Here is an 18530-nt window from a genome sequence, read left to right as displayed (position 1 = left end):
AATCTGCCCTAAAAGCAGCTCCACCTCACTCCTCCCGACTCCTGTGGCAGCCAGGACTGCCCTGCCCCTTTTATTTATTCACTGACCCCCTCCAGACCCTGAGCTGGAAATGTCTAAACTTCCAGGACTCCCAGCCTACCTAGGGCAGATAGACCAAGGGCAAAATGCCACAAGAGCATGCTATGAGAACTGCAGAGGACCAGAGCATGACCACACTGCTACAGGAAGTAGTGACAGTTGAGTCAGACCTGGTCACGTAAAGAGAAAGAAAACACACCCCTCCACCTTGTTTGTTTTTGGAGACAGTCACGTAGCCCAGGCTTGTCTTCAACTTACTATGTAGCCAAGATTCTCTAAAACTCTTAATCCTCCTGCTTCCACCTCTCAGATGCTAGGGATACAGCCCTGTGTCATCACACCTGACTGTGAAAGTGGAAACAGAAAGCATGAAGAAGGCCTGGACACAGGGAGCTCTGTGCAGCCGAGAGGAGAGAACATGGTAGATTCCAGGGGAAGAGGGACAGTGAAGGGTAGGGTAGCAGAGAGTCAGGCACTAAAGCTCACCCTGCAGGCAGTTGGGGAGCGAAGGGATGCAACCTGATTCTCACTGTGGAATAGAGAACAGGTTCGGAGGAAAGGGACTGAAGGCACGGAAATCATCAGAAGGTTTCCTGATGTACACTCAAACTCAAGCAGAAGCTGAAGGACGCTTGGCAGAAGGGGGCAGGGAGAGCGAAGTGGATGCATTCCAGAGACACTCAGAAGCTAGAGGCCACAGAACCTGGAGAGGGATCACATGAGGGATAAAAGGGAGAGAGAAGCTGGGAGAAGGCCCAGCTTTCTGACTTGGTGACCAGGTGGACAGTTATGCCAGTCACAGAGAAAACCAGGGGGCAGACAGAATGGTGGGACTGAGAGGTACAGGCAAGGGTGTGCTGGGTCAAAAGGAAGATGGAGAAGGCAGTTATTCTCCCAGGCCTCAATGTTTCTCAAAACTCAGTGGCATGTCTCTCCTGCTGTCTGGGCCCTGAGACTATCTGAGAAGAGTGGCAACAGCCCTTTACTATCCGAGGGCCACTGGCTACGTCAATGTCAGTCACACCTAGGGTGCCAGGCCCCTCCCTCTCCTGCCCCTGCAGCTCCAAGCTGTCTCCCATCAGCCCCAGCCAGGTCTAAGAATTGCCCCCACACTCCTCCTTTCTGAAGTTTTCCACCTGACTTCTCTTCTAGACCTCTAGCCCTGCACCCCACTGGCTAGACTCTCCAGAGAAAGGCCCTCTCTCTCCCATTCTCCCCTACCCAGGGCCCAGCCTGTGAGGACAAAGGGAGGGGTGCTCCAGGGCCACCCTCTTCTATGACTGGCTCCTGAATTATTAATGAGCCATTTAGATAGAGCCTGGTGGGACAAGGCTCTTGTCTAGAGACCTGGAGGGGATAGAGGGATCCCTATGGCCTGCTGTCCTGGGGCCTGACCCCTGGGTTGGCCCTGGACTGCCTCTGGGTTCAAGACAGGCTGGGAATAGCCCCTTCCCCCCAAGGGACCTCAGCTCCGACCTTGTCCCTCCCCCCAGTCTGCAGATTGGCTAAGCCTGTCCTGTGCTCCGCCTCCTACCAGTAACCAAGCAGTGGTAACCATGGTGACAGGGCGGGCTATGGCCAGTCTTCTAGTGCCAGGCAGGGGGAAGGGCAGCAGCAGGGAAGAGACCAAAGTTCAGAGTTGGATTGGAGTAGGGGACAAATCATCCCCCCCAACACACAAACACACAGACTCACTTTCATTCCCTGCCCCCTCCCTCCTTCCTGCAAGCCAAGTGACACAGTCCTTGCCCATTTTCCAGGGATTGCAGGCCTGGAAGGATCTGGGTAAGTGAGCTTCTCTGAGTCCTCCCTGGACCTGTGGACATGTCTGGTACCCTGCTTTCTTCTACTCAGGGCCTTCCTCAGAGATCTGCAATGTGGACAAAGCACACGCCTATGCATGTCACACAAAGACCATGTGAATCCGAGACACCACTCCCCAACTCTATATAACAGGGTCACGCTTAGACATGCACCCCTCTGCAGAGCCTAAGGGATACCCAGGTGCTCGGCGGGGTGTTCAGAGGAAGTAGGAGCAGGTACTACTTAGAAGAGAGCTTTCCCAGTGCGGGTCTCTAGGGCAGGAGGACTAGAGGGTTATCTATGGTCATCCTGTTTCTTTTCTCTGTGACTTAGTCCTGAATTGCACTCTAGAGACCTGCTAGGAGGTAAGTCACTTTTCAACATGGTGTATCTGTATGGTGAGGAGTCAGACTTACTGTCGCCATGAGCACCTGCCATCAAACCAAGCATCACGAGGGCAGGCACAAGGGGCACCATCCTCCTCCCTGGGGCTGGCTCTGGGGCCATCCAGGGTTCTAGCTCGACAGCCAGCCACAGCCCAAGACAATCCACCTATAATGGAGAGAAGGGTAGAGCCAATTAGCCAGCATCCACCTGAGTTCCCACTGTTCACATGCTCCTCCGCTCCCTCACCCCTGCCCACCCTGCCCATTCGGACTGAGTTCAGCAGTCTCACACTGGACTGTGCAATGGGTACCCAAGCTCCCTCACCACTGAAGGTCAATCCATCCTATTGAATGAGTGCAGAGGCCTTCAGGGCACCCTTTAAGGGTTAGGAGAGAGAAGAAAGCTGGTTAGAAACTAGCACGAGGGCGGTCCATTCAAGATCTCAAGTTTCCAACTCACACCATTAAGGGGATGGAGACAGGGAAATGGAGTCAAAGATATATACAGGTTGGGACAAAAACCAAACAAAACCAAGACAGAGACAGGAACAGAGAGCAGCCAGGCAGGTTTACACAGCCCAGGGACATCTCAGTCCCTGAGCTATCCTATTGCTCTTCCTTGGAAAGCAAGTGGCCAGACCCCAGCACACTCAGCAAAGGCCCCAATACACAGACTTAGCAGCAGTTGATTCCACGTCGTCAGAGGCTCACAGCCAAAGCCACAACCCGTCAGGGCTCGCCAGGACTGCTCTCTACAAGTTACAGTTGCCCTGCCTGGTCACTCTCAACCTACCCAATTCCCATGGCTTCCTATCCCAAAGAAACTATAAAGAGGCTGGGAATTGGAATTCTAAGCCCGAGCTTCACCATCCATGTTTCCTCTTCTCTTGTTCTGGGTATCCCAAGCAGATGGGGGAGGGCTGTGCTTGGGGCTACCTGAAGCCTTCCAGACCTTGCCCACCCTCCTGTCTACATGCTTTCCCACTCTATAAACCCATGCTGAAGCCTTTCAGTGGCCACACTATGTACTGGAGACACCTCAGCCCCAGGGGTGGGCTTCTAACTAAAGGTTCCTCTTCCACGTTCCCTGCCTGGAGGCTTAGGTAACATGCAGCAGTGCCCACCAATTCTGCCCACACTGCCATATACAGGCCATTGGCATATGGCCAGGCTTCACCCATGCTCTGAAAATACAACAGGGTATAATGGAGGCGTGATTTTGGACACAACTTAGTGTAGCTGAACCTTTGCTTTGCTGCTTTGTGGGTTCTTTTTTCTTCCACCCTTTCAACCCCCTAACATAGGAGAGAAAAAAAAAAAAAAGGGTAGCAGAGAAAGGGGGCAGCATTCTCATTAAACTGCTTTCTGCTGAATAGGGTGTCGAGCTCCTTGGGACAAGTTTGATCTCTGCAGTCAGGATATCTAATTTCTTCTTCTCATTCCTTCTTTGTGCATGACTACTTAATAAACAGCAACCAACCAACAACCAAGAACTCCACCCCCCCCCAACCTCTCTGGTATTTATACCCTCTGAAAAGTCCCCCAAATTCCAAATATCATGCAATCGCAGAAACTATCTACCACTGGAAAAATCATGCCCCTGCTAGAGCACGAGGTCAGTCATAGTCAGCTGCTGTGGACAACATGAAGCTGCCCCATAGCCCACACCTGGGATTAAAACAAAAACATTCCCATAATATTTCTTATTTTTCAAAAAAACAAAACAACAACAACAACAACAAAAAAAAAAACCAAGAATAAAAACTCCACAAATTTCTCACTACAACTTGGGACCCCATGGTACCCCACAGTGCTAAGAGAGTTTTCTAAGTAGAAGGCAGGTGAACAGGAGAGATAGAGCTCAAACATGGCTCTGCTCCTCCCTGGGACTTGAGACCTTATCTGAACTCAAGACAGTCAAGTTCATGAGGTGAATGGTAAGGCAGGTGGGGCTGTGAAGTGAGTCAGGGGCTAGAGGCCGTCGGTAAGGGGAGATGTTCCTGTATCAAAAACTTATCCAGCTTGTAAGAAAAAGCCATAACACTACACACATGGTATAGTATCCAGCACTGCTTATTCCAGGCTGGGAGTTCCTCTGAGGGACCACAGAGCTGAGATGGTTTAGTCCACAATGAGGCCATACATTGCTATGTCAGGATGGGGGTCCTATACTGTTAAAGTCTTATCTGGGCTTGTTTATCACAGCACCATGGTTATCTTAATGTGGCCATCAAGACATCAGGTGGTGAACTGCCTGGCCAGGTTACCATGGGAAGCAACACTGTCCTCAGACAGGACCCTAGCTTTGGTACCATTATCCCAGGTACAACTCAGAAGTGTGATACACCACAAATCAGGCAGAGTGGTCTAGGCAGGTCTCATGAGTGAGACATCACAAAAGCCAGAATTTAACTTCTGTACTCAAATATTCCAGGCACATTTTCCCAACCCCAGCACAAACACCATATGAACATAATCTTCAGCACAAGTATCCTGGGGACACATCTCCCTGGTACGGACATAAAGGGATGAAACAGAATAGATGTTACACAGTACAAAAATGCACAGCACAGTCATCATGGGACAAAATTCCCCAGTACAATTACAGAGCCTTAATCCCCTGTAGCTGTACAGCAATCACAGCATGGCTAACTCCCGGGTGCAGACGGCATCGTGTGGGGGTACACAGAGGGTACAGACATCTGCGGGTACAGCTGCTTGTTAAGGAAATCACAGGAATGTCCACAGAGGTGTCACAGACATGGGGTGGGGGGTGCCGATACAAACTATTAAAGGGGAACAAAACTCCTCTCAGTAAAGCCACCATAGTGTCTCACTCCCAGAACAGGGAAGTGAAAAATCTGGCCACAAGTGCTATCTGAGCCCAATCCCCAGTAATAGCAAAGGCCGGTGGCTCTAACTTGGTGATTCAAGACCCCTGTGTATGTCAGGTAGATTGTTCAGAACACTATGTACACTTCCACAGTATAGCAAATAGGTAGACAAGTTGAAAATAGGGGCCAGAAATGGCTAAGAGTTAAAGGCACTGGCTGCCTGAGGACTTGAATTTAATTCCCAGCACCCACATGACAGCTCACAACTGTCTAACCCCAGTTCCAGAGGATCCAACACCCTCCTCTGCCCTCTGTGGTCACCAGACACACACATGGTACACAGACATGCAGGCAGGCAAACACTCATATACAGGATATATTTAAAACTTTTTCTTTTTTCAGTTGAAAAGCTAGACATTCCCCACCAAAGAGAGCTGCTCCCAGTGGTCCTTGAATACAAGGCCACAGACAACTAGAAACACCAGGGGACCCTGGGGACAAACAGGGAACCGCTCTAGCAACCACAGTCTCCTGAGCCAGGGCCTCCCCCTCTCAGCAACTCCCACCCCTAGACTCTGGGCACCAAGCCTGCCCCAGGTGTCAGGCAGTTCAGTCTGCCCCAGCTCCAGGGCTTCCTCCCTCATCAGAAGAGAGGTGAGCAGCCCTGAGTCCCAGGCTTGGGCTTAAGTCTAGATGTTGGTCCTGCCCACACCCTGGTCTCCAGGTCCCCTGCAGAACGAGTCTGCCTTGCTGGACTGCCATGGTCTCGTGCACCCACCCAATACAGCGGTGCATAGAACAGACAGTCACTCCACCAGCATGGACGGGTGAGTTTGTGCCCGGGCTCTCAAGCTCATCTGTGAATTGCACTGCGGACGGTCAGTTCTACCAAACTGACACACTTGGTCAGGAAAACAATTACGTGGCATATGATATTATAGGATATAATTGAGTGTAATTTTTCTACATTCAGAATGGCTTTGATATATCTTTTTTCCTTGCTACACCACTGTAAAGCTGCCAACTGCCCTTTCTTAGGAAGAAATGTCCTTTATTCTCAAATTTTGTCCTTGGTGCTAAAATATCCTTTCTTGTATGAAGTGATAGGGACAGCAGATAGCAGTTGTTGTTTTTTTTTATAATGCCCTTACTTGGCAAAATAAAAAAAACCCTGCTCACTCCCTGTCTGGCCCTAAGCACTTTTGGAAAATGAACTGTGTGGGAAACCGAAGAGCCTGGGAACCACTGCTCTGAGGAAGGAGGGATCTGCAGGCACAACACCAAGCCACAGGAGTTGTGTATGTGTCTCATGGAAAATGTGTGTCACTTCCATGAGGTCCACCCTAACCATCCCTTCCAGGCCAAAGAGGACCCCCAAGAGACCATGTGACGCCAGGACCGAAGGATTCCCGGATGGAAAACAGCTGGGATCATTCTCAAGGCCCCCCTCATGAATATGCAAACACAGATTGATTTGTTTCCCGTGGGCATGAGTTATTATTCACAAATATTAATTAGTCTCCAAATACCACCTGTTCCTCTAGCCTCCCCCACCACTCCTCCTCAGGCCAGGACCCTGGCTCCCAGGAGACTGGAGACCAAACATAGCCACAGGCACAAGAAGGGGCATCCAGGGTTCCACAGTGTGCTTGGCCAGGGCTTAAGCAACAAGATGCACACTGGGCCGGGAGAGCTGTGAGCTGTTCATCTTCTAACCTGTGGCGGCAGCTAACCGAGCCCTTTTGTCATGTCCTGGACAGTTCACCGAGTGGTACTGCAGCAGCAGCCGCTGAGGCAGAAACAGGTCTTGTCACTCTTGGGGAAGGGAAAACCAACATGTTTCCAACTCTCACCAAATCAACTGGTGGATTATGATGGGAATAAATCAGTCTTATACTTGACCCAGGCCCAGAAAAGGTGGCTGGCAGGAAGGAGCCCGAGACTGTCTTACTCCTCCAGCCAGGCTGCCAGAATCCATGTGAACAGCCAGGAACAGCATCCCCTCCCACTTCAGTATTAGGGATCCTCTAACTACACTGAGGCCCCTTTTGTAACCCTCGGCTTCTGTGTGTCTGGGGAGTCAAAGGGGAAACCACGGGTGTCAAGATATCTGTGAGTGGCAGCCAAGACCCTAACAGGGGCCTCGTTCTGAAACAAACAAAAATCAAAATAGGTTCTTTCTACAGCTACAACCCCTTAGTCTTTTCCCTGAGGATGTGGGGGTGGGATCCCTTAGATTAATGTTCACCAGGTTTACCGCCTTGAGGCCTCGATACCTCATATTCCCTCAATTGCAAGAGATGCTCATCTTCTGCCCAAGCCACTATCCACTTCAGAACCGGTTTAAGTGATCCATAAACACATCTTCCAAGTGATTCCCACTAGGTTTCCAGGTTATACAGTTTAGTGAAATCACAGAGGTGATACAAACCAGCAGTTCTCAGTGCAGGGTGACTCTGCCCTGCCACAGGACATGAGGTAATGTCTGGAGACATCTTTGATTGTTAGGACTGGGGATGGAGGTAGGTGGTACTAGCTAGCATCTAATGGGAAGAATCGGGATACTTGAGACATCTTATAACATCAGGCCAGCCCCACAAAGAAGTATCACCTTGTCTAGAAAGTTTACAGTATCACAACTGAGAAAACTTGACAGATGACAAACGTTCAGCCTACAGTCTGATCTAGCCCTGGAACCCAGTCCCCTAAGAATCACTTACACCTTCAGACACAGGCAATCCTATCCTTCCTGCTCTGCAGACTCTCAAAGCATCTCTCTCTACCCCCAAATTAACTCAGCCTCCAGGAGCGGGGCCCCACACACACCCCATCTCCACTCTCCAGACAAGCCATTAACAAGCTGCATCCCAAAACACAAAGAGGGCTTCTTTCCCAGCCTCTTCTGGGCTCTTAAGCAGATCAGCCCCCTCACCTGAGGATGGACAGAAGGGTATCCTTACACCCATTCTCCCCAGCTGACCTTTCCGGCCTATGGCGGCCCCCTTTGTCCTGCACAGCCAGCCCTACTGCCCATTTCACCAAGTGTGAACACTCACAGCACCCACAGTCCTCTCCTTCTAGACCAGATCCATTTCTTTAAAAAAAAAAAAAAAAATGTATTTGTTATAATTGTGTGCGGTTACGCGGGGGTCAGAGGACAACTCTGTGGAGTCAATTCTCTGCTTCCATGTTTACCACTGAGTTCTGGGAATGGAACTTGGGTTGTCAGGCAGCACATTTACCTGCTGAGCCTCTTCACTGGCTCCAGATCAATCTTTGTCATGCCTTCCTCTGTTTAACCATCTACCTAGAACTGTTCGATAAACAGGGAGATGGCGAAGAGGCATGGGGTCTTGCCTTCAAGCAGCTTACAGAGACAGGCCCACCAAGCTCAAGGACAGCCTGTTATCCAGGTCAGCAAATCCTTGAAGGCCCTTTCTTCATACCAAACACTCAACTTGTAGGGAAGTTTGAATTTACCTCTCCTCTATCCCAACTATCCCTCAGTGGGCATCCTGCCTTCCGTCACTGCCTTCCAATTCATCCTGAACACAAGCCAATGGTGCCTTTAGCTCACAAAAATGCAAGCCTAGGGCTGAAGAGATGCCTTAGTGGTTAAAAGTGCTTTAAAGCTCTTGCTGGGAACCCAGGTTCAGTTCCCAATACCCACACGAGGGTTCACAACAATCTGTAATGAATCCAACCCCCTCTTCTGCCGCCACAAGTGCCAGGCATACACATGGTATATATACATATATGTAGGCAAACATACACATAAAATTAAAATAATCCTCTTTTAAATGCTTTTTTGTTTGTTTGCTTGTTTTTTTTTTTTTTTTTTTTTTTTTGAGATAGGGTTTCTCTGTGTAAACCTGGCTGTCCTGGAACTCACTCTGGAGACCAGGCTGTCCTCAAACTCAGAGATCTGCCTGCCCCTGCCTCCTAAGTACTAGGATTAAAGTGTTCCCCACCACTGCCCAGCTTTAAATGCAGATCTAATCATGTCCATGGGGTGTGCTCTGTCTGCTGCTCTGTTTTGCAGGAGGCACCACTAGCCAGTGTTCCGTGAGTGAACCGACAGAAGAATGTAAGGGTGCTGTTGATTTAGGAACCTTCGGTACTTCCGAAGGCCCCTTAGGAAGACACTACAGCCTTCGGCCTCACATCCAAGGCCACCATGTAGACTCCTAACTCTCTGGCCTTGTTCCCTAAAGCTCCAGCCCACTGCCCTGAGTACCCTGCTCCTTCTCCCATACGCCTCAGTTGACAGGCGCTCTGTTTTCCACACATGGTGAATGGAGAAGCAGGCAGACTCTGGTGTCATCTGGAAGCCTATGTCACACCTACAGCAGCTGATGAACTTCATCATTCCCAACCTACCTTTGTCCTCCATGCTAGCCAGACAGCTCCCCACCCTCATGTCCCACCCCTCCACACGTCACGGTGGCCTGTCTTTCCCACCTCCCTAACTAACGCTCAGATCCCTTCCGTCCCTCATACACCTTACTGCCTCTCAGCCATGTGCACACAGGACAGCTCATCCACAACTTTATATGCATCTCACAGCAAAAGCCAAGTCATTCAGCCCGGCCCACAGCCGGCCCTGCAGCCCTGGCCACACACTGGGGCACACTCACCAGGTCTCTGCTTGCTTATACCAGTCACTCTCGCTGGGCAGTCAGCACTGAGGGCAGGGCACCAGGGCCTCCGCTCCTTCCTGGACAAGGAGGAAAAGATGAGAAAACATTAAGAATTTCATTAAAGCGGAATATAAACAGACAGAGACAGACTTTTGAAACTCGCTGTTTATGCAGGGAAAGGAAAGCAAGTTATAGATCTGTTGGTGCCGGCTGACCCCATTTAGTAAGAATACCCATCTGGTTATTTCAATGCATTTGTTTGATGTTCCATTAGCACCTACTATGTGCCTCCTCATCTGTCCACTTCCCTATACCCATGAACAACCCAGGTCAAGTGTCGAACCATGGCCAAGTCAGACCATGGGTCTGAATTCTGTGGTGATCCTGGAGGAGAGCAGTCACCCACCTATCTCTGGAATTCCCACCTGGCAGTTTCTCTTCTCACTAGCCAGCCACAAGAGTGCCCCCTTCCAATCTTCCAGTGTGCCCTACTTTCTCCTGTCTCAAAGCCCTGCCCATGCCGACCAGTTACCACTCAGAGCTCAGACCCAACAGCACTTCTCAGGGAAGCTTTCCATGACATCGGCAAGTACATGCCTGGACTTTGCCTCAAAGCAGTGACCACAAATGTATTTATTTACTTACATGACTCTGAGTCACTAAAATAAGTTCAATAAACACATGGGGCACACTTTGCCTGGCTCAACTCACTATCCCCAATGCCCAGCAGGAACCCAGCACATAGTAGGTGCTCCGTCAAGGTGAGAACATGAGTTCACAGGAAACAGCCCAGCCTGGAGGACACGCCCCCGCACATACACCAGCCTTCAAAGAAGCTTCAGAAGCAGTATTTATTTTTGACTTTCTGCTTCTCTATAATTTCTAAAATGAAGGTGTGCCCCTGGTTGCCTCCTCTGCTGGCACACATGATACGTCAGAGCCCTGCCCCTTCCTTCTAAAACTATTACTGAGCTCTCACTAGCAATGTGCATGGTCCTGGTAGGGCAGAGCTTAGTCACCCCCATATCACCTCATCACTCATATCATGCCCACCAGAAGCTTGCTGCAGCTCATCCATGGCTCCGTCTGGGCCTCACCCCACACCGCAATCCTGCCACCTGGCTCTTCTCTGAACAGGAACCTGTGGTGTGGGGGAGGGGATGTGGGAACACCCTCAGTGACCCAGGACTGATGCTCATCACTGTTCACAGACTAACAACCTCCACACACACCTGTCCTGGCTCTCACCTTTCTTTTAGATTGATTTGATGTGCATGAGGGTTTTGCCTGCATCATATGTGCACCATCGGTGTACATGCTCAAGTTCAGAAGACGCATTAGATCTCCTGGAACTGGAGTTATGGATGGTTGTGAGCCACCATGTGGGTGCTAACAACCAAACCCTGGGCGTCTTCAAGAGCAGCCAGTGCTCTTAACTACTGATCTGTCTCTCCAGTCTCTGTCCTCCCTTTAGACTGGTCACCTCTGGGAAGTTAGGGAGCCTTCTTAGATAAAAAGACACTGCCTCACCCAGATCTTACCAACCCAGCCTCTCTACAGACCCACACACCCTCTGCCAGACCAGAACCAGAGGCCCTGGGCCTTAGGATGCCAGTATAGACTTCCTATCCCCAGTCTACCACATTTCTCCACAACACTCGCAGTGGCCACTGCTCCTGCAGCAGGCTGCCAAGCAGGTCTGGCCAGAGAAACCAGCTTCCAGTTGCAAACTCAAAGGCCCATTTGTCTGGAGATGTCTGCCCAGCCTCACAATGCTTGCCATACAGCACCACCGTTGCTCAGGAACCCAGGCAGAGGAATAGTGTTCAAGGCACCACATGGTGTCACACCCCATGCCAGCAGGGACAGGCCCTACCTAAAACAGGAACCATATCTGAAGGGAGGCATACTTCCAAAATGGCCATGAGGCAGATCTCTGAAACCCACAGGACCTCAAGGCTACCAAGACCCCAGGGAACACAGACCAGCCCACGGCAGTATTCTAGAACAATGTTCTGGACCACACCAGTCCAGGATCCAAGAGCCCCAACAAGACTATCAAGTCACCTTTAGTCAACCACCAGCAGTCCACAGAACCACTCCAAACCCACAAGGGGACAAAGCCTAGAACAGTCCAGAGAACAAACCATCATAGGCATCTAGAAGGCAGACTGGGCTTAACTGGATAGGACTTCAGTGAGGAATCACACTGGCTTCAATCCAGAAAGGTCTCAGACCAGGCTTAGGTAACAGCCATGAGAAGATCACATAGAAGGCCCTTGCATCAACCTGGCTGGCCTCGGTTGGGCTCTGTGTCACCTGCCAGGCTGAAGCCCAACCCACCAGTGGGACCAGGAACAAGTAGAAACCCAGAGCACAGACACTGACTGAAGCAACCTCCAGGCAGCCCTGGGGCCACATCACAAACAGTCCCCAGAAGCAGCAAACCTGAGTCCTCAGACTCAGAGGCCCAGAGCACAGAGATCTGGTGCATCTGGACCTTGGAGGCAAAAGCAGAACAAAGAATCTTGGGAGGAAGAAGGCATTAAACCACTGAAGCTGCCCTTCCTCAGAATCCTCTTTATCCACCTCAAGAACTCTCTTCTCTAGGGCCCCACCTCCAGCCGTCTCACATCTACCTGTGCCCTGAAGGTCAAATACGCTAGTACAAAAACACAGTCCCATCAGTGAACATGAGGCTGGGGGACAAGGTAGCTGTTCCCCAACCCCTGCCTGGTTGAGCGCCCCACCAGTAAAGCCCCAGTCCAGAGCAGCCGTGCAGGTGACTTTGCCTGGCCTGTATGTGTATCCAAAGACAACTCTGTGACTTACTGATTCTGATGGAAGAGTTTATTTTCAGCACAAACATCAAAACAACTGCCACCAATACAGGACGTGAGGCCCTGTCCCAAACACTCTGTCCTTACCTTTAATCTGCCTAACAACCCTACGGAACATGCAGTTTTCTCATACCCATTTGAGAAATGAGGTTCAGAGATGGTTAGCAAGTTTTTCAAGGTCAAGTCAAACTCCAGCTGTTCATAATGTGGGTTCCTGGCCACTGTTGACAGCTGCCTTGCCTGAGAGAAGTCACTCCTAACCCTCATGTAACCCCAGGTGTCTTTCTTTGGCTTAGACACTACCCACACACTAAAACCTCTTGTAGGATCCTGTACCTTCACCAAAACTCAAGTGCTTCAAAGACAACACACAGGGTCTGAGCTCAATATCCACCCAGCCTCCACCTTTCCTCCCGGGGCCATAGATCAGGGACTTCAGTGAAGCCTGGGTCCCTCCCTCACTCCACATCCCACCAACCACCCTGTCCTATCAAATGTGCTTTCTCTGTGGCCTGGTGCTCCTCCCTGACAAGCTAGCTTTCTCTCACCTGACTTTCTGCATGCAGCATCCTTCTCACTCAGAATCCTGTCTCCACCCAGAACTTCCCATAGCCCAGAACCATCTTCTAGGAAAGCAATCTGGCTGTAGCATGACCCACGGTCTCCATCCACCCAAACCTTAAGCTACTGGTCTCTTCCCTCTGGGTTTTCAGAAGTCACAAGTACCTCACAGAACATCCAAGGCCCTGTGAACTGCTGTGTCTCTGAACACACCACAAAAGATAACATCTCTCAATCGTTACTCATACTGTCTAAACTTTTTAATTAACTAATTAATTAATTTTGCAGGGCCGGGAACTGAATCCAGGGCCTCGAGCATGTCAGGCAAGGGCTCACCCCCTGCATTATTTCCAGTGCTGCTCATATTCATTTTCTTCCTTCCATCCAAAGCATCCTTTCTCTTTTTCAACTGGCAAACTCCTACTGATCTGTCAAAGCCCACTTCAGAGAGTCCATCCTTTAGTCTCTGAGACTCATCTCACCCTGAACCTGCAACCCTCCCCATCACAGGAACTGCCCCAATCTTCTCACTTCGGCTTGGAGTGACAGTTGCTCTATGTGGCTAACACTCCCGATTCAGCAGCTGCTGAGAGAGGCTTCCTTTTCTTACACAGCTGCTAGTCCCACAGGAAGCAAGAGTGCCAGGCCAAAAGTGCCTAGCCCTGTGCCTGGCACACAGACAGCAATCAATAACAGGTTACTGAATCACTTTTGCTTTCCCACCAAGTGCCTGCTGACTTGCACAGATACACAGTTCTCTTGGCTTCTCACAGCAGTCCTGGGGCCCACACTCCACTTGATTCTCATTCTACAGGGGACTGAACCTAAGACCCGCAAAGAGATCTCCTTGCCATGTTACTCTGGAACATAGAGGTTGCTCAGGCTGGGGGCTACCTCCTCCCACTAAGGACCTGGAACTGACTCCCAGTACAGGTGACTGGGAAGTAGAGAGAAAGCACAAAGCACAGGGGCAGTATTATCCTGCCACACACCAATACGACTCACAAGGCAAGGTTTCCAGCCAGCCTGCCCTTGCTGCAGTCCACTCCACCCCCAGCAAACTGCTTCTCCAGCACCCAGAACTAAAATCCTCTTCCCATAGCCCTAAACACATGAGCCTGGACAGAGGGAAGGGGGGGGGGGTACAGCTGCAAGAATAAGGAAGGGAAGAATCCTATTAAAACTGTCCCCATTAAAGGACAGGAAGAGGAACACTGTAACTCAAATTAAACAAAACCATGAAGAAACCAAATTAGAATGTGCAAGAAGGTATATGTACAGCAAGGCCCGCGACTGAGCGTGCAGGGCACACAGGTGCGCGGTGTGTGCAAGCACAGCAGGTTTCTGCAGGAGGGCTCCTCCTTGCAGGGAAGGTGAAGCCCGCTGGCAGAATGGAGGGTGAGCTGAGAACCAGAAGGAAAGTGGGAAGGTGGGGCCTGTGGGGTGTGTGGCCTGAGCCCTGGCTGAGAAGGAAGGCTTGTTTTTACGGAGTCGTTGGAGCCTTAGGCAGATTCACATAATCTGTAAAAACAGGGATTTTCATGCTCCCCGAAGCAAGAGTTAATACGGAGCCAAACAGAATCCCCCAGATTTCCTGTCAGACCTCTCCTCTGGATCCTATCAGATTCCTGGTACCTCCCAAAGGATCCCAGACTGGGCCCTTCATGCAGGAACTACCATTGCGCTTCCTTTTCCAGGCCTCCCAACCATAAAACACTTCCCTGTATTCCCAGGCCAGAGCCAGTACCAGGTCACTCAGGATGCTACCCTGGTCGCTTCAGAAGCAGAAGTAGAGCCTTCCTCAACAACAACCCTTGGTCATCCAGCATCCCCAGGCCGGGCCTGGCTGCTCTCAGGGTGGTCCTCCCTCCCATTCCACAGCTCCGGGCAGGTAGGGCTCCCACCCCACCTGCTCAACTCAGGGGCCCTGCAGAGGGAGGGGGTGAAATGGGGAGAAGGGCTAGCCCCTCCCCCTCCCGGGGTAGAAGAACCAGAGGGGCCGCATTCCAGAGAAGTGGGGGAGGGGGCCCGACAGAGGGGGATTCAGAGACACCAAGCAGAGAGACACCTAAGGAGGGAGCTACAGAGACATGGAGGCACAGAGGCCGGGGGAGAGGGAACAGGGAGACCCGGGGAGAGGGAACATGGAAACCTGGGGAGAGGGAACACAGAGACCTGGAGAAAGGAAACACGGAGACCTGGGGAAAGGGAACAGGAAGACCTGGGAGAAAGAACCCGATACTCTGGGAGAGAACACGGAGACTGGGAAGGAAGAGAGACCTACGGCTGGACAAGCTGGGACCGCAGGGAGTAAGATCGGGAGGCAGTGAGCGATACAGGGAGACGGAGACATCTAGGGAAACCGAGAAAGGCGCCCGAGAAGACGCGGGTGCAGAGATTGGGGACCGGGCACACCCGAACGGGACGGGACGGGGCGGGACGCCGGGAGGCGACTGAGTGAACTTTCGGAGCGGGTCCGAGCGCACCCGTCCTCCCGGGATGAGCCGCTCTGGGGCCTCGAGGGCGCCGCTCGGGGTGGGGGTTGGGACCGCCCGGCCGGCCCCTCCCCGGCCCGCGCTCCCCACGGGGAGCGGGGAAGGGGGGCTCGCAACTCACGCCCCGCTCGTCCCGGGGCCGCACGTGCGCCCGGCTGCCCGCGAGACCCGGCGTCGGCTGCGGCTCTTCCGCCGGCGGGGAGGGGGCGCCGTGGGACGGGGAGGCGGCCTGGACCCGCCCGGGGCCGGCGGGGGAGGCTGAAGGCCGCCCCCGGAGCGCGACCGCGGCGGGTGGGGAACCGGGCGCCCACCGGCGCGGGGAAACTTTGCACGGGGGGCGCGGGCTGCGGCTCAGGTGCGGCGGGGGCTCGGTCGAGATCGCGGGCGCGGCAGGTGGGGGCGCGGCCCGGCCTCCGGGCGCCCCCGGGCCCGCCCCCGGCTCAGCACCGCGGACGCGGGGGCAGGGTGGGGATGGCGCGGAAGGGCCGCGCATCGAGGGGCCCGAAGGGGGCTCGGGGTCACTCACCGCCTCTCCGGGGGCCGTCGGTCTGCATGTCCCCCCCTCGAGCCGCTGAGGCCGCCGTTCTCAGTCCGCCGCTGCCGCCGTCGCCCGCTCCCGCCACCGCCACCGCCACCTCCACCGCCGCCCGAGCAAGAGCCGGAGCTGGAGCCGGAGCCGCCGCCTCTGCCGCCGCCGCCACCACCGCTCCCGCGCCAGCTCCAGCCGCGCGCGCCCGCCCGCCCGCGCCCGCGTCCCTGCCCCTGCCGTGCGCGTCCCCGGCGCCGCCCCTCCCCTCGTGCACTCTCGCTTGGAGAGGAGTGGAGCTGTAGGCCCAAGGAGGCTGCAGACCAACCCCAAGTCTAAACCGCCTGCAACGCCAAAATTGAGCTTAAACCTCAGTAATGAGCGCGGATAGACCCAAACTCTGACACAAAGTCCAGACCCTCCCAAATCCTCACATGAACCCAATACTTCTCTAGGGTACCCCCGCCACCAATAAAGCCCAGAGCCACCTTTGAACCTAATGTTGAGTCCAGACCCCAAAATTTGCCTAGCAATCAGAAAAAGTAGTAGTTTTTAACTGAACCCCTATAGTGTATTGATTCCAGTTACAGATTCTAACACTAAATGGCTTCATTACTTCTACCTGGCCTAAGTTTGATATTAATAGCAGCCCCAACCCTTGATCTGAATGGAGCCCGGTATAGATATTGAGACCCCTTATCCCCAAGAAAATCCTAAGCTAAGGCAGCTGCCTCACACTGTACCCCAATGCTTTCCTGTGTTCTAGTCTCTGCTTTATTTCTATCCCAGATAAGAACATTTCCTCACTGGGATTCTTGATTTTTTTTTTTTAAAGATTTGTATTTATTTATTTATGTGTGTGTGTGTGTGTATGCGTGCTCAAGTGCTGGAGTTACAGGACGATGTGAGGAACCCAGTGTGGGTGCTGGGAACCAGACCCAAGTCCTCTGCCTTGACTGCTGACCACCCCAACCCCGAAACTCTCAATTTCAATATTGGAATTGGGTCACGGGAGAAGGGGGGAGAACACACCCTAATGCAGACCAGACACTGGTCTCAATATCCCTCCCTTCTTTGTGATCATTTAGTACAATAACCTGATCCAACTCTAATAATTATGCAACCCAAGATAAGACTAGCTTTGCAGAAACTCCACAGGAACCTTTATCTCTACACTGCTCTTCCCCTGCGATCTGACCTGAGGTCAACCCCACCCAGAGGCTGACCAATATCCCAACATCTACACTAATTCTAGCAGATATAAAGTGATGCCCAGTCTCTCAAGACCCAGGTTCAGTATAAGCCTTAGCACTGAATTTCAGACTCCCTGTCTACAGCCATACCAACCTGAAACCATCCACTCACATCTGAAGTTAATAGACTTCATACCAAATGCAAATGCATGTGCTACCGTGTCTGGTGTATGCAGTGCTGAGAACTGCTATGGACTAAACTAATAACCTACTTGAAGATTTATATTCCAAGTTGTGCTTATAGGGACTTGGTGATCTCCAAACAAGAGCCAGCCTTGGCACCAAAGCCTTCAGGCTCCTCACATGAAATTATCACTTAGAAAGTCTTCAAGGGCCGGGCGGTGGTAGCACACACCTTTAATCCCAGCACTTGGGAGGCAGAGGCAGGCGGATTTCTGAGTTCGAGGCCAGCCTGGTCTACAGAGTGAGTTCCAGGACAACCAGAGCTACACAGAGAAACCCTGTCTCAAAAAACCAAAAAAAAAAAAGAAAGAAAGAAAAAGAAAGTCTTCAAGGCTACACTAGCCCTTTCCTGTTCCCAACCCCACACCATGTGTCTTCACCATTAAGACAAGAGGTGAGACCTCCTGACCTCTACTGCCCTGGGTCAGGTGAGCTCTTTTGTGAGGACTCTGATCTCTGTATAGCATCTCTCTGATTCTCCTGTGAATTTAAAATCAGATAAGGAATAAAAACAAGATCTGGGGACTGTTGAGGCTCCTGGATTCTCAGTGGTTACCTGCCGAGTTTAGGGGTCTGGGTTGAGGGATCAAGTTCTGGGGAACACCTAAACCACAACCTGCTTTTGTCTTGGAGTTGTATTCACAAACAGTGCGCGTGCGCCCCCTGGTGTACGCTAAGGCAATAGGACTGGCTTCCGAGAATCTGGGCAATTCAGCCCAGATGACAAACAGATCAAAAATGAATACTTCTAAGGCAGTGGTTTTTCACCCACGGGTAATTTTGTTGTGCTATGGGAGAGCTGCTGCAATTTTTATGCATCTTTAAATATATTTTGTCTGTTTTTCAGAACTCTGACTGTTTAGTTCCCCAATTTAAAAACATATAATTTTCGACCTCCTTTTTGCTGACTGCTGGAAACAGCCCTTTCCCT

The 18530-nt window shown here is 51.8% G+C and overlaps 1 protein-coding gene across 10 annotated transcripts in view; it reads right to left on the bottom strand.

Annotated features, from left to right (window-relative positions):
* The window catches only part of Ptprf (protein tyrosine phosphatase receptor type F), an 83097-nt gene extending 66753 nt beyond the window's left edge, over positions 1-16344 (bottom strand). For 7 of the 10 annotated variants that reach the window (XM_076934344.1, XM_034501609.2, XM_076934347.1 and 4 more), the window contains exons 1-3: positions 16164-16344; positions 9739-9818; positions 2298-2433 (exon numbers count right to left, since the gene is read on the bottom strand). In XM_076934344.1, coding sequence (XP_076790459.1) covers positions 2298-2388 — 91 coding nt within the window. In that variant the 5' untranslated portion in view covers positions 2389-2433; positions 9739-9818; positions 16164-16344. The remainder of the gene's footprint in view (positions 1-2297; positions 2434-9738; positions 9819-16163) is intronic. The other 3 variants (XM_034501612.2, XM_076934349.1, XM_034501621.2) reach the window with 1 other exon arrangement.
* Positions 16345-18530: the final 2186 nt, after the last annotated feature.

This window comes from Arvicanthis niloticus, chromosome 5, assembly GCF_011762505.2.
Source record: "Arvicanthis niloticus isolate mArvNil1 chromosome 5, mArvNil1.pat.X, whole genome shotgun sequence".
NCBI classification, from domain to species: domain Eukaryota; kingdom Metazoa; phylum Chordata; class Mammalia; order Rodentia; family Muridae; genus Arvicanthis; species Arvicanthis niloticus.
This window is presented reverse-complemented; position numbering and strand designations above follow the sequence as displayed.